Source organism: Bombus fervidus, chromosome 7 (assembly GCF_041682495.2).
Source record: "Bombus fervidus isolate BK054 chromosome 7, iyBomFerv1, whole genome shotgun sequence".
Classification (NCBI taxonomy): domain Eukaryota; kingdom Metazoa; phylum Arthropoda; class Insecta; order Hymenoptera; family Apidae; genus Bombus; species Bombus fervidus.
Genome location: NC_091523.1, coordinates 13,499,997 through 13,513,816, shown reverse-complemented (window position 1 = coordinate 13,513,816; position 13,820 = coordinate 13,499,997). Strand labels below are relative to the sequence as shown.

At 44.6% G+C, this 13,820-nt stretch overlaps 1 protein-coding gene and 1 long non-coding RNA gene across 8 annotated transcripts in view; one reads left to right on the top strand and one right to left on the bottom strand.

Annotated features, from left to right (window-relative positions):
- LOC139989517 (dipeptidase 1) overlaps positions 1-13,820 on the bottom strand; it is a 233,425-nt gene that overhangs the window by 70,559 nt on the left and 149,046 nt on the right. Inside the window, exons 1-2 of one of the 5 annotated variants that reach the window (XM_072007988.1) lie at positions 5,893-6,551; positions 2,899-5,029 (exon numbers count right to left, since the gene is read on the bottom strand). The exons of 1 other annotated variant lie outside the window; for it this stretch is intronic. In XM_072007988.1, coding sequence (XP_071864089.1) covers positions 2,899-3,023 — 125 coding nt within the window. In that variant the 5' untranslated portion in view covers positions 3,024-5,029; positions 5,893-6,551. Of the gene's footprint in view, positions 1-2,898; positions 6,552-13,820 lie in introns of those variants that run through there. 3 more of the 5 variants (XM_072007991.1, XM_072007990.1, XM_072007987.1) reach the window with 3 other exon arrangements.
- LOC139989526 (uncharacterized) overlaps positions 1-13,820 on the top strand; it is a 119,977-nt gene that overhangs the window by 75,102 nt on the left and 31,055 nt on the right. The window lies entirely within an intron of this gene.

The following is a 13,820-nucleotide window of genomic DNA, read 5'->3' as shown; positions in this document are numbered from 1 at the left end:
AGACGATACGTCCGAGGACTTCTCGAATTTCTATCGCGACCCAGGGGATGAAAGACTCTCTCCTTGCCCATGGTCGACAGAGCTGACGGAGAGAAGACCGTAATTTGCACCAACAAAAGAATCATTCTTTCTCTCGTCTTTACCACGATCCGTTGGCTTATTTTTGACAGGTCGCTAGAAACGTCGTTGTACGACAGTGACAGATCTATACTTTCAGAAAAAAAGCACACATCGATAGACGGTTCGATAGTCGGCTCGCCTAAGTGCAAAACAACCCGAAAGAATTTTTATTGCTTTGTAATTGCTTCTACGTTTACAAATGCACCACATCGTGGAACAAACGAAAACTCTCGTTGGTTGTTCGAAACAGAAGCGATCTTTGCCTGGTTTCGATGGATCATTCGAGTGAAATTTTACGACGACGAGAGATCGTTGTTGCTTTTTGATTCGAGAGGCTATCGAGAGGTGAGAGACATCGATAGAGTCGCGTGCCAACGAAATACGCAAAGGCAGGCGCAGGGACGTAGCGAAAGGAGACACGAGGCATTGTTTCACAGCCACGAGAAGTGGAAATTCGTATCTACTTCGAGGTAACTTGAGAAAGCGGAAGACCAATAGCCACTGGCCATCCTCGAGATAAATTTCATCCTGCTTTTATTCCTTTCACACCTTTCGTTCTCCTTCTTCGCCGTCTCTCTTCAATCGCTTCGCCACTTCCTCTTTCTCTTTCTTCCTTCATTAACGTCTTTTCTTTCGCGCTCGTGAAACTTTCTCATTACCTCCGAGAAAACACGCGACTCTCGAGTTTCTTCGAATCGAATCGCGGCTCTTCTTCCCTTCAGAGGAGATAAAGGAACGATTTTAAGCCGCATCGCCATCAAATCTCTTCGCGGATACTATTTTCATATTCCAGCCTTTAGTCGCTTGTACGTTCTTGTCGGCGTGTTTGTTCGTACGCAGTGGACGGACGTTGCGCATTGTGCGCGAGTTGTTGCAGCGTGTTAGGTTTTCGCGGTCGATCGTATCAAAAACCGCGTCGCGTTTCTTTTGTCATCGGCGAATTTCTGTGAAACTCTGGCGCACGTTTGTCGCTGAAATTTTAGCGTAACGAATTTTACATAGCGTCAACGAAAAACAATTTGCTCCTCTATTTTTCCGCGAGGAAGTTACTGCGGTTGCTCGATCGTTTTTCCTTTTCATTGTTTCGCAAAATTCATCAATTTGTAGAAACAAGAAAAAGTAGAGACGAGTTGATCAAAAAAACCGAACGATAGAAATATGCGACGTGGAAAATAAACATTTGTCGACTGATTCGATTTCGCGGATGGCAACGATGTATGGCTGCGAAATTGAGAAACGATTCGTTTGTGGAATCCAAGGAAAGTTTAGCCCTCCGTAGAGAGATGGAAAAGCAAGCGTTTTCGGATGATTCGACGCTCAATCGCAAATTGGACAGGACACACGGACGACGTTCCTTTCAAGCTTAATTCCGGTGTAATTAGAGGCATGCTTCGGCTATAGAATGTCGTCCATGCGCGTCGTTACGACGACATTGTTCTCCGCTGGCTATAAATTCGTACCTTGCGATGCTTCAATGGAACACTCGAGTTAACGATTACACTAGAGTTTTCAGTTATTCATTAAAATTTCAACAATTTTACGAGACGCACGCCAAAAATTCAAGTACCAAGGGCTGGAGAGGTGGAACGGGTCTCTGTAGATTCTACAGGCAACGTTAGCATCCCTAAACGCGAACTCGCCTATGTATACCTCGTTTTAAATTCTACTTGCAATCGTTTCACTACGATCGAATCACGTTATTTCATGATATACAGGATAACTCAGGTGTTCGCACATAACGGTGTTAGAATATTATAGAAATAAAAGGTAGAGAATGTTATATAAATCGTAGACTCATGTATGCTTTGTTAAAAACTCATAATTAGAACGCAGATGCTTGTGTAGATTCACATTTCTACTTGTTAATTTAATTAAGGAAATGAAATGTAGATAGATGTTTGTTTCGCTATACTTTAGACATTTTGTGTATTTTTCCATGTTCTATGCATTCTATACGTTTCTCGAATTTTCTATAAAGCCATAAATATTCGCAATTTAATTATAACAAAAATATGAAATGAGAACGAAGTGACGTTTTATTCGATAAAGCATGAAAACAGATTGGCGATGTTCAAGTTATTCCCGTTTTAAATTGTCGTCCATTCTTATAAATGGTTGACGTCTGTGACAAATTTAATTTATTACATCACGAACTTCTTATCGATTTCCTTTAATTTCACCGAATGCATTACAAATTCATTACATTAATCCTTGACGCGTACCAATTTTTGCCTCGTAATCAATTTTCTTCCGAATGATTAAACAATCGTTCTATTTAAAATAATCCACTATTTAGGCATACATTACTAGCATACTTGGTTCTTGTTGAAATATCCATCGTTCAGATAAAATTAATAATCACGTACTACATAACGTTCACTATTCGCTATATTAAAAAGAAAGTCAGTTTAATTTCATATGTCGTATTTTAGTGATAACTATTTCAATAAAATCTATACTGACCTACATTTATGTGATTTTATTCTCCTCTTTTTTATTTAGCACTACTTTCTAGTGGAAGTTTGTGTAAACTCCTAAAAACCTACAGATTCCAAGCTTCGTCGTTCTGCCTTTCTCCGTTAAATTGGTAAATCCAAAGAGCGAACCTCACAATCCTCCGATCTTTATTTACAGAAACTAGCGTTGTTTTTCAAGAAAAGCTGCCTGCATATCGTACGGAGCTGTCGATTTTAAATCGCGCCTCTCTCTCTCTTTCTTTATAGTAAAAAATTTATAGATCGTAAAATTGCGATCTTAGAGGAATTTCCTTTTACTCACCCGTCTATCAATGGCACGTCTCTGAGAATTCTGCGAGCTGCCGCGAGTCGATCTCCTGCGTGGGCAGCGAGCAAAATCCTCGTCAGTAGCTGACCAAGGACCATCACGCCCACCACCATCCTCATCCTCCTCCTCGCTGGACCCGCAGCTCTTCCTTACTAATGTCCTCATGCCATCACCGTCGGCTGACCGGCTCACCCGCAGGATATCCCTCCTAACAACGATTCTACAATTTCCCGTTTGTCGTGTTCGGCCCCTTTTCACTCGGACGTTACCGTTTTCTCACCCTTCTTACTCGTCACGATTCATTCTCACGGAACTCGTTGGTAGTAGAACGTAACTCTCAGCGAACACGAAATTTCCAATCGTTCAGTTACAGATCCGAGAACGTCGTCTAAATTCCGTTCTATTATCGTCGCACTAAGCTTTTACTACAGCGTTCTTGACAGTTGCAGATCATAAGGTCTTTTTCTTCTTAAATTTCTGTTTATCCTCTGGGCATTCTCGTTCGTACATCTTTGTAGATTCCTGTGGGTTATCGTTCGGTTAACAAACTTTTTTAGCGAGTCTTTTGTTGGTTCAACTACGCGGTCGTTGTTGATAAACTTTTTACGTCACCGTTATTTAACTTTGTTCTCAGTACTCGATACTTCAGTTAAAAAAGTTCCACGAATCGTTTATTCTGCTTCTTCCTCTGCTCGCATTTCTGGCGGCGTTTTAGCATTGTCTTTTTTTTTTATACAACCACCAGCGCACTGTCCTCTTCTTATCTTTACGTCCGTTCGCCACAGGATGCGCGTCGACTGCTTTTAATTTCCCCGCAGTGGCGCGGCCCCGATAGGAATGCACTTTTTAACGAAAAGTTTCAACCCGTGGTTCAACGATGATGCGCGTTTATCGAATTTTCTCTACTTAACCGACCACCTCGTTCCATCGGCATCTCGAATCTTTATATAAAGATCTCGAAAATAATGACCAATTTCTTCCTTTCACAGACATTCAACCACCAATTTTCCTTCCTATAATCGCCACACCGAATTACCTTTCGAAGCTCGTCCCCATCGATCGGCTCGGTTCTTCTTGGTCCTCGAGTGGTTATAAAGAGCTTGATGGAATCAGGTAGCCGCCCTTTTGGAGGCTACAATTTGCACAGTGCCTGCTTCGACGACCAGATCCCGGCTTTTGGTCAGAATCTCGGCCTAGGGCGAGAATGTTGCGAGGAAATTGAACTGTTCCCGCGGAAACACTTGGCGGCGACTGTTTGCTAATTACGTTGAAGCACGTTGGGGACTCGAGGGTCTTGACTCTGTCCAAATTATTTGGCCTCGCGAATCCACGATGAGTATCTGCAGCTCGTTACTACGAACCACGCGACTCGCGATGATCTTCGTGATTTTATTCTTCAAAACACTGCCAGTCGTTGGCCGTTGTCGGTGAACGCCACCTGATTACCACGAGTGCGCTAAAGGATGAAAATTAATTAGCAGCGTGAAAAGGTGGACAGGCAAGGCAGAGGCGAAACGTACGGCCGGCCGGTGGAGCAGGTCGAGCGTGAAAAACTCGTTTTGCTCGATCGTTTCCTTTTTGGGAATTGGGTGGAACCGGTGTTCCGGGACGGTACGGTGATGTACGATCCGTGTCCCTTTAACGTTGTCGGATCGAACCACGCTCCCGTGCGGTCTTTTTCATTTGCGACCGCCGCGCGGTCATCTGCACGCACTGGTGATACTTCATGATCGTCGACGGTATCGCGGTCCACTGTCACAGACCTCGATCGTAAATCTGTCCCAATTAATTCGGTACTCGATTAAGTCTCGCGATTAATTACGCAATCTCCGAGCTAGGGGAGGATGGTTTCCTCCTGTTTGCGTGTTGCACTATCTCTCTCTCTCTCTCTTTCTCTCTCACTCTCTCACTTTCTCTCTCCTTCTCCCTCTATCTCGATCAGGCCGCCTATCTTTCTGGTTCAGCCAACACCAGTAGCGAATGATGGATCGTCCAATCCGACGCGGATACCTTTTTTCCAGTCTCTTTGATTGCGTCCGCGTGCACGATCTTCTCTCTCATGAGGTTTTCCACGCGACCGAACGAACGATCGTTCCGCAGAGGCTTCCAGTCGAACGATGCATTACTGCAATTCGAGGATGGAAAAAAAGAGTTGAGGGTCGAAACACGCGAGGATTTTATCGTTTGACGCTTTTGAAATTTTGTCACTCACTCTCTCTTTCTCTCACTCACTCACTCTCTCTCTCTCTCTCTCTCTCTCTCTCTCTCTTTCGCCCGCTCTATTTCGATTCGTTGATTCTGAAGGAATCTAATCGCTCTCAAAGGCAATTATCCGCGTATATAGCCGCGTTCTTTCGTACGGTGTTACAGCGTATAAATCCGATTAACAATTGAACGGCTTGGAGGAACGCGATGGAAACAGGCGACGCCGCTTGCAACGAGGCCGTTAATGTCGACTGCGACTAATGAGTTAGCCTGTTCATAATTATCGGCATACATGGTCGTATAGTTTCGTAACCGGTTATCAGCGTGATACACGATATTTATCTGTATGACAGGTGATTAATTAGCGCTAACGGCGTTAACGATCACGCCCTTTGATCCTCCTTCACAAGGTGGCCAATGATCTCGTGGCTCGTCTAGCTTCCCAAGATTTATCCTTTGCCGTGAATTTTTAAATATTCGCACGCGAGATCACTCTGCTTTGCGATTTACAAAACGACCGAAATCCAGCCGATGAAACTACGAAGCTTCCCCGAGCACAATTTCAGTTAACAATCGTTCTACTTCAATTGCTAATCGGAAGCATTTTCTCGTTAATTTCCGATTAGTTCTTCGTCGCGCGTGAACCACTTGCAATGGAGCATCATCGTTCGGGCGGAGAACAAGCGTGGCTCGTAAAAATTTCGCGGCTAACAATGCTCGCTATTGCGTACCGTGTAAAATTACTGGTAGCAGAGAAAGAGAAAGAGAGATAAAGAGAAGTACAAAAATTCACGTTGCGGCGAAAGCGTGTGTGAAAGTTCTGCGGAAAACTTGTTCGCGAAACTTTGGACCGCAATCGGGAACGGAAGTTTCGCCGCGTAAATCGTTGGGAAAACGGAAGCACGGACAGTACCGGTGCAAGATCGAAACTTTCACTGGAGAACCTTTTGTTTCCGGTGCGCGTCGCGTCGCTGATCCTCTTGCAAGGGGTCTGTGAGAGGGTGTTAGCACGGCGTCCAAGTCACGCGGCCCCGATCACTGGTTGTTCGCGGTCCGGAGTTGAAGACCCGACTGATGGAAACGTACGCAGAAACTCGGTATAGCCGAGGGCGCAGGCGCTCCCGTACCTCTCTACGATCGTCCTCTCTTCCATTGAGATCCGCTCCCCTATCTCTCTGCCTTCTCTTCCGGAACCCGCTATCCCCTTCGACACTTCGTATTCCGATCCCACGTATTCCTCTGTTTGCCGGCCGTCTGCATATAGGCACATCGGTCGACGAACGCGCGATCCGCCAAGCTTTTTCGAAGCGTTTCTAGCCGGAGCATTCTTTTAAGTATACTCTCGTTCGTAAGTATTAGGACACCTGCTGATCTCGTACGAAACGCGACTGTTGCGTCGCGAATCGCCGCACGAGCAGCTCGTTATTCGCAGCTTTCGATGTAGCAGAAAGGGAAGAACGAAGAACTGTACGATCGCTAAAGAACTTTGTTGTGTAATTATAACGCGCCATCTGGCATGCTTTTTTGAGTAGGTTTCAGCCTTCGTTCGTCTTTTTACGTACGCTTCCGCTTACAAGCGTTAGGACAGCTGCTGATTTCATACGGAACGCGACTTGTTGTATAAATCCTCGCACGAGCAGCTCGTTATTCGCTGCTTTTGATGTAGCAGGAAGGAAAGAGTGAACTGTGTGATTACTAAAGAAGTTTGTTTCGCGACGAAGCGAGTACAACGCGAGATTATGCGAATTATGTATTCAAGTTTTCACAAGTGTCCTAATCCTAGTACTGCAAATGCACATGTGTGTATTTTGGCAACAAGAATTCGGGAGGAAAGCAGACGGCGTCACGGTTACGCCGATTTAGATATTCTTTGTGCGATCCCACCAGCAACCAACAGCCAGTCACTGCTTTACAGCGCCGTAAAGAGGATCGCGTCGCCTTGATTCCTTTTTTACGGCTTAGCCCACGATACGCGACCGACTTTTCGGCGAATTGTTTCACAGACGAAGGGTTCCGTGGTCGATCTTCTCCGCTGCTTTATTTTTGGTTTTATGGCAGGCTGATCCACGGAAGTTGATGCTTGTCGATGATTCTGTCGGAGAGAATATTCATTAATGCTAGACTTTGGTTGGTGTAATAAAAAAAACTTCATTTTTGTCGCCCTCTTTTATCGATTGAACTTGAACACAGGATGCTTTATTAGTATTGTAGGCGGATTATAATGACGTAGAATATATGTATATAGAACGAGGCACGATAGTATTTGATCACTTAACGTGGAAAACTTTTATGGATGGGTGCTACACAAAAGTTCGTGTAACTTCGTTAGCACTGTAACGCGACAGGACTGTTACGGTTACCTTGGTATAGTTTGAAACAAACTGGCAAAGGTATAACGAACTACATAAGGTTTGCGGAATATTTACTGCAAAATATTCATTTTGTAAAAGTTACACAAATATTTGATACACTACGAATATACTGAAGTTATTTCTTTACAATGTGTTTTCAAATCGTACGCTATACGATACGATTATTTATATTCAGAATAATGGGAAATAAATACCAGATATCAGATTTAAATTAACTGTTAAAAATCAAGTCAAGATTAGATTTTCAAGAATTAACCTTTGAAGCTAAGGGATAATCTCGCTTTCTCATCATTCTTGTTTCTCTTTTAATCTGAGATTAGAGACTTTGTTGACACATAGGAAACCCTGAAAATCAATAGCCATAGTGTTTACACGGGATGAATCTAATTTCTTCGGAAGTATACGGATCCACCTGACGAGTAGGATACACTTTTTCAGTCATCGCGTCGCTTCTATCAAGTTACTGCTTATTCCGTTAGCCTGGTTTAACCCTTCCGCGGCCTATTCCTCTCTGTTTCCTCCTCTCTGCTCCTTTCACGCGCTGCCAGTCAGCAGGACGTTCATTCGTCTCACGGTCGGTCCGATGCAAATTTTGAAAAGGTGTCGCGACCATAAATCAGTTTAACGTGTATGTATCCGCATTTGCCTGGCTGTGAAGGCTCGTGTATTCCGCGTTGTCGTCGCCTGCCTTCCGCTATTACACGACACTCAGGAAACTGGAAAACTCGATTCGCTTCACGATCGCGACTTAATTAACAAAATTACGATGTTTCGACTAAGAGCTTCGCTTATCGCGTAACACGCGTAATAATACGCGTCGATCAATCACCCCTTGTACATGTTCGTTCCGGTTTCGTGGGTCAATTCCTCGCCGATCGGAAGCTCCTTTCGAAAATTCATAATTAATCCCATCAATGTCACAAGGTCGGTTCCACTAGCTGTGAAATACCATCGTCCCCGGGGAATATGAATTTCAAATGGGTTATAGAGGCCCGGTTACCAGGATTCGATCGTTATTTCGAAGCTGGCCCCACGAATTTATCGAAAATCATTAAAAAGCCGAAAGTAGAACGCCGTGTCGAGGGGCCGAACAGAAAAATTCACGCTGCAGATTTTCCCTTTTTTTCTCATTGTCCGGCTATCTGGCTGCTTGGTCGCGATTCCGAGTGTAATTACCGGTACGACGTGGAATAATTATTATCGCGTGGTGTTAACGAGGAGAAACGGTGCTAGTCCGCGCGTGGAAAACGCTGGTCTAGTCGGAAATGCTCGTCGTATAAATGCACGTGTAAAATCGCATCCGCCGTGATGATCGTCTGTTTGTTCCAACGACGATGGTGACTCGATGATGAAACGAGGCTGCATACGAGATCACGCGCACCGGAAACGGCTGGTACTTTACGTTTCCCGAATCGCCGGTTTTTTCCTCGGCTCATGGTCAATTTGGCGTGCTCGAGCAGATGCAATTTGCGCAGCGCAGTCTCGTCGAGACTGGCGATGATCCAACGAAACGACTCGCCCTGACGCGACGACACTCGATTATCGCTGGACGTGGCGTGAGAAGTATAAATGGCGCGCGTCTGAATAGGAAACGCAACATTGTAACACGAACAGGTTAGCCTGATACAGGGTGTATCGCAATTTTCGATCGTGAGTTGCTAGCGTACAGTAGTTGGCGAAGGTATTCTATTCGTAGAAAATTTGTATTTTTATTATATATAATCATAATAAAATTTTGTTATTTAATTGTATTATATAACATACCTTGAAATTGATAATAAAAAATATCTGGAAGGAAAACAAGCTCCGACATAATAATAACTAGAGTGCAACTTTTTGTGCATTTATAGGGAATTTGAAAGGGAATTGCGCAAGACGCACACGATATACAAAAATATATATCCAAAATATATCCAAAGCATAGCATTTTCTAGAATACTTGGTAGGTAAAATTAATTTTCCACCGATGTTCCTACTTTCTCACTCATGTCTTCAAAAATATGAATTTTCATCAAAGTTCACAGTCTAATCGTAACAGTTCCGTTTTCTTACAGTGCTGGTGTTTCAAAAAACTTACGTGCAGCACGTAGAATATATTCGTAAGATTTCGTCCATTCGAAGACACGTGAAATATATTGTTCGAATACTTTCACGAGATATCGTATGGAATAACCAGAATCCATCGAGTAAAAAAGGACGAACGATAGAATAATCGAGCAGCTGGTATCGTTCACGCAATTCCGATACGACCCGAATGGCGCGTATTTTCGTATCTTCGATTTTGACACAATGTTGCTGGCTAAATGATCGAAACGTAGTTACCGGATTCGTTGCAGGGAATTTCGGCATTTTTTTGTGTGTGTGTGTGTGTGTGTGTTGGGAATGTTATCGTAGTATCGATTCGGACTTCGTTTCGCGCGACGGATCAGGGATGTGAAAACGATATAAAAAAAGTTTCATGCAAATACCGATCCTGTTCGACTGCACGTCCCGATCGTAGTTATATTCGCGTACCGCGAATTACAGGTCGTTCGAAGTGGAAACAGTCGCAAACTATGTGCGACTATGTACACACTGCTCTTCTAATAATAATTACATTAGCCTGGTGAGATTGTTCTGAGAACGTTTCTAGTCATCGGACCGCCGTTAGCTGAAAGTTGAAGCTAGTTATTCTGGTCAAATTTGTAGGAAACATCAGCGAAACGTAAATGCTGAATTGATATTTTTCTACGCGAAACATTCGCCTGAACGGGAGATTGAAACATCTGCGCCAGCAAATTCAACCTAAACGATATTGCATTGTGCTATATTAAACAACGTGCAGTTATCGAGAAGAAGAACGCTAGGAAGATGAACAAAGCCGAGCATTCGCAAATCCTCATGAACGATTATGTTCGAGACAAATCTACTGCCACGTGTCAGAGCGTAATTAGAATTTGCGAAATCGGAGCAAGTGGTCGACGCGTATTTCTCACCGAATCGATTTTTCCCTGAAACGATCGGGTTCTAAATTTTCTCCATTATATGTATACATATATAGCGATGTCGTAAATTATTTTTGCTTTCAAACTTCTCTTCTGAAATTCACGTTTAAAAAAGAGGCAAGAGATGTATAAACGTATTTGACGTGCCCGCTCGTGTTTATCGATTAACATAGCTGATTACGATATCCGTATACGCCCGATAAAAATACGTACGACTTAGCAATAAAATTATAGGGTGCAGAGTGAAGTTAATTTATCCGGTGGTAACGATGATCGGTCGTCGCGTGACTGACACGCCCTTTGGTGTTGCAGAGCGTGGCGTCGCGACGAGATTTAGATGTTCCCAGAACGGACGTAACGGCGTTCCACCTTCAAGATTGCGTCCACGAGGGAGAATAGCGAGGGCAGCGTAATAACGACAACATCAGGCCACGTTAACGCGATAAAAAAACTCGCCGCGCCGGTCCGGATTGCTCGCTTTAGGCATGCAATTTTATCCGGCGGAAATTACCAGGTAGACGGTGGTTTACAGTTTTGAGGAAACGCTGGTTCGCGTGACGCTACTCTCTAATCTTCGTTGGATAAATTGAAAATCATATCCGCTGGTTTAAGCTTGGATCTGCGTTTGGATTTGGGTTACGTTTGGTCGGATCAAATATTTCCGTCAGAAGAATCCACCGGTGTCGGAGCATCCTTATTTTTCGATCAATTTTTCGAGCACGTTTCGAAAAGCGTGACAGCGTCGGGAGCAGCAGCATCGACGCCATTGTATCCGAAACAAAGTAGTCGCGCGAATATCCAGGTGGGAAACCGTTACCAGCATCGTGTTGCAGAGGTGTTCCGGGAGTTGGCAAATTCGGCGGGGGCGATTGAACGACGCGACGTATCGTTTAAACTGCGTCCACGCCCAAAGTGGCGATCTCAGCGTAATAACGATATCAGCCACGTTATGCGATACCAACCATTAGCTTCATCGATTCAATATCGATTTTATCGACCTATCCGTAGCAGTTAGAGAATATTTGGCGGATTCCCTTCGGGCGATGCTTCTGAACGGTAGCATGATCGTAATGATTTTTCAGCCTTCTACGGTTCGTTCTCCGTGCCCTTTCTCTTTCGTTAAATTATTCGTCCGCTTCTGGCGAACGCCGTACGCTCGTGCAATAATTATTCTTTCGTTAGCCAGTAGCTTGCTGTTGTCGCTGAATTTTCTTCTTACCAACAATGCGTGATATCGAAACGGTTCACCGATAACATTGTGTATGTTTTTCTTGACACGCGAAGTTTTAGCAAGCAAGTGAACGAGCCGTTGACTGACGTTATTCGAATCTCTAGAGGCAAATCCGCTGGATGGAAAATCGAACGCAGATCTCTCTCTCTCTCTTTCTCTACGTTCGTCTGTATCTCTGACTCTATCTTACGTTCTCTGTAGGGTGACCGGAACATGAAGGGAGATCGTAGGGCAGGACGCGTGGCGATACGATTATTTATCCGGTCTCGGATCGCGAAACGAGAAGACAGGAGGCGTGGCGCGTCTACAAACACGCGACAGTACAATGCACGCGCGTGTGTGTCGTTGCAGGTGCCAGATTGCGTCTGTGGCAGGGTCGACGCGTCGCACCTGTGAGAAATTACCCCAAAGCACGCAGCCTGTTCCTCAAGTACCTGTCTAAGCTCCTATACACGTAACCTTGTGTACAAGACGTGGAATAGCTACGCTACGAGCCTCGTGCAAGCTATGCAAACCTTGAAACAGGATCCTTGGTATTTTCCTTGAAGTGGTTGGCTACGCTTGCGAGTGGACCTTTAGCCTTCAAAAGGGAAGCGAGACTGGCCGAGCGACTTGGCGACATCGACAAAGACGGAGAATTGTCGTAGAAAGCGTAAGAAAGAGAAAGTAAACATATATATCACGAGCGAGACGAGCCGGAAGAGAATGAAACTACCGGCGATCGATTATCGATAAATACTTGCTGGATTCCTGCCGATGGTCCGTTGTTACAAGCGTAAAAAAGCCTGGGGAAGATTTTCAGGGTCGGCTCGTGCACGCGTGCGTCAATCGAACGCGCAAGTTGAACGCGCCTATTGGCCGAATTTCTTGGCACGGGATTAACGTGCTTAAAAAGGAAGCGTGATTTATCGAAAAGAAAGGGGAGGTACAGACGCGCACGAACAAAACGCATACAAGGAAGCACGAGTACCAAGGGACTCGTAGTTACCATCGAGTTATATTTCTTCTCCTTCGTAACGCGTAAAGAATCCGCTAGATACCGAGAGTAATTTGTTTACGATTGTACCAAGAGGGTAATTTTCCTTTTGCCGGAACTGCATTCCCCGAAAGAACGATGGAAAAAAGATTTGTGTAACCGGTAGAGATCGTTTGCCGGTGAAGTATTTATCAAACTGCGGTTCGAAAGAAAGTAACCTTTCTCCTCGTCTAGGTCTTTCTTTCTATCAACGCTTTTGCCTTTCCCGCGGCGACGTTCCTTTTTGTTCGTCCGCTCTAGCGACCGCTCGACGACTGAATAACAGTCCCTCAGGCACGATAAAAGGGTTCTTAATTGTTAGATATTATGGCCGCATTTCGGTTTTTGTTTCTCATTCATCGAGAAGTACAGCTTTAGCTTGGCCTGTTTTTTCTGGTTCGTGCCGGCACGGCGCACAGGACCCGGCGGGAAGTTTTTAAGCTTGGAATTTAAAACACACGGAATATATTAAATCGTACGGCTATTAAAAGTGCCTGAGTGCTTCTCGTTCTGTGGTTTTTTCATGAACATCATTATTATAAGTGGCTCGCTGTTGGCTAGGTCAACGACAGGCTCAAATGGCGTCTTGGTGGCTCTCCTCTCCTTTAATGGTTGCGTCGGTCGTTAGTTCAATAATGTCGACGATAAAAAAGAGCCTTGCTCACGGTATTTGCAAATGCATGCAGATTGACGTGATTTATCGAGTATCGTATCAAGAATAAGCCGAGCCACCGTAGATATGATCGCGAGAAGTGGGCGGGGGACGGGACAGAGGCTGAGAATCCGGCTTAGACGTTAGTAACAAAGCTGTTTTTTCCTCGTGTCGTGGAAAAACGCCCAGTGAAATTCGTCCTGAGCAAAGTACGGGAGAAAGTCCCGTTAGACACGGCTATAATCCGCCGAAAAACTTGTGTAATTCCGCTACGAGCGAATGACCGCCGCTGGCACTGCATCTCTCTAATTTCCAGTTTTTCTCTGGAAAGCCACCCTTGACATCGGGTTCAAGTTGGAAACTGGCTGTCTGTCGTTCGTTCAAGGACGCTCTGTCGTAGAAAAAGTCGGATAAAGGGAGAGAAAAGAGAATAATAAAACGGTATGGCGGGTGGGAA